We start from the raw sequence: 2008 nt of genomic DNA, 5'->3' as shown, positions 1-2008 counted from the left end.
AAAATCATATATTATAAGACATTTTTTGTCACTGAGACGATTTTTTCTTTTAAAAATATACTTTTACCTAAGCTTTTAAAAATGTCAGTGATTAGAGAGATAAAAATATATTGACAGAGAGGCGGCGAGCGTTGAATTGAAATGATACTCGTTGGATAACCATGACGTAATATCATGACACGTTTACGGTTATCACTTGAGTTCTATCGTCCCTCTCGGTCTATAAATTCGAAGGCCTTACTTCCCACAAACTCATTCGAGTGTTCTTCTTCTTCGTTTTGAATCAAAATCTCATTCGATTGAAAATGTCTTGCTGTGGAGGAAATTGTGGATGTGGATCCTCTTGCAAGTGCGGCTCCGGCTGTGGAGGGTAAAATTCATTTTCCCTTTCCAAACCGTTCATTTCCATAAAAAGAAATCCCCCCTTCTTTTCAAAATGAAAAAAAAAACTCTTTTCCATCAAACCGTTGATTTTGGTTGTTGATTTTGGTTATACAGATGCAAGATGTACCCAGACATGACGGAAATGAGCTTTGTCGAGAAATCCACAACCGAGACTCCTGTTCTTGGCATGGCTCCCCATAAACCGTACGAATAACAAATATCAAAAGAAGTGAAAATTTGGTTTTAAATCCTTTTTTTCCCCCTCACTGTTCGTTTTATTTTGATGCAGGCGCTTTGAGGGATCTGAGATGGGAGTTTTGGCTGAGAGCGGCTGCAAGTGTGGAGACAATTGCACCTGCAACCCTTGCAACTGTAAATGAGCCTAAGATTCAAGGAAGCAAGGAGAGCCCTCTCTCTTTTTAGCAAATAAATCTTCTTTGTTTTCTGGGATTATTAGAATAAAAGTAGCCATTGCTTATAAGCAAAACTTCATCAGGAATTTGCGTGTAAAGGCCATGGTTGCTTGGTGTGTGTTCAGATATTACAAATCTGAGGAGATATTATGATTCGCATCTATATTTTATGTATGGAAGTCAGGAAGCTACTTTGCCTTCCCCTTTGGTTAAAGATGTTTTTCTCGGAATCTTCAATGCATTCCTTTTTCTGGGATTGTGTGGGAACGTAGAAAGCGAAGGATTTGGGGAATTGGATGAGGCCAAGGTTTGGTGGGGTATTTTCATAATTACTCAACAAACTTTTATTCTCAAAATCGAATGGCCTAAACATGAATTCTGACTGCACTCTCCACACTGCTACTCAGCAGTGACAGACCAACAGGATATATGATTTCAAAGAATATTTACTTCGGCCCCATCAATCTCAATCATGTTGACTATTTGGATTCCACTATTTCAATATTAGCACTGACAGTAAATTATTCAAATTCCACTCTGTTAATTCTTAGATTTGGTTTAAACTCAATTACAGATTTTAAAGAATTAAAATAAGTTACTTAATATTCTATTTAGTATATACAAATTAAATTTTTAATTTTTAGAATTAAATTATTAATAATATTAATGTTAATATGTTATTAGTTTTTAAAATATAAAATTTTATGTATTTAAACTTTCAGTTTAAATTTGAGTTTAAGTTTGAATTGAACTTGAGTTGGAGCTTCAATCGGGTTAAGTTTGAAAATGTTTTGGATACAAGTTTCTTCAAACTCGAGTCAAATTTGAAAATTTTAAATTTTTGAGTCGAGCTTCATTTTTTTAATTTCGAGTTTGAATCGAGCTTAATAATTTTAAGTTCGTAAGGTTTCGAATCAAATCAAATTCAGCTTTAGATATTTTTTATTCAAGTCGAGGATGCGTGGATAGAAGTAAATAGGATAAATTACATGTTTAATACATAAATTATCAATTTTAGTTCTTTTAGTATCTTAACTTTTATTTGTTTAAAAATGCTACCTAATTTTTTTTGTTTCATTTCAGTACTCGTCATTAAAAACTTAATGATATTGCATCTTTTATGGATAAATTACATCATTCACCATTCAACTACATTTTCACTCTTATTTTAGTCACCGCAATTTAAAAAATGTCAATTTAACTAAAAGTTA

The 2008-nt window shown here is 32.8% G+C and overlaps 1 protein-coding gene across 1 annotated transcript; it reads left to right on the top strand.

The window, feature by feature from the left end:
• Positions 1-238: 238 nt before the first annotated feature.
• Positions 239-806, top strand: LOC120116744 (metallothionein-like protein type 2). The gene is made up of 3 exons (XM_039137150.1): positions 239-370; positions 499-588; positions 674-806. Exons 1-3 carry the CDS (start codon positions 306-308, stop codon positions 762-764), a joined length of 246 nt encoding a protein of 81 aa, XP_038993081.1. The 5' UTR covers positions 239-305; the 3' UTR covers positions 765-806.
• The last annotated feature ends 1202 nt before the right edge of the window (positions 807-2008 follow it).

Source organism: Hibiscus syriacus, unplaced genomic scaffold (genome assembly GCF_006381635.1).
Source record: "Hibiscus syriacus cultivar Baekdansim isolate YM2019G1 unplaced genomic scaffold, ASM638163v2 tig00110303_pilon, whole genome shotgun sequence".
Classification (NCBI taxonomy): Eukaryota; Viridiplantae; Streptophyta; class Magnoliopsida; order Malvales; family Malvaceae; genus Hibiscus; species Hibiscus syriacus.
This window is presented reverse-complemented; position numbering and strand designations above follow the sequence as displayed.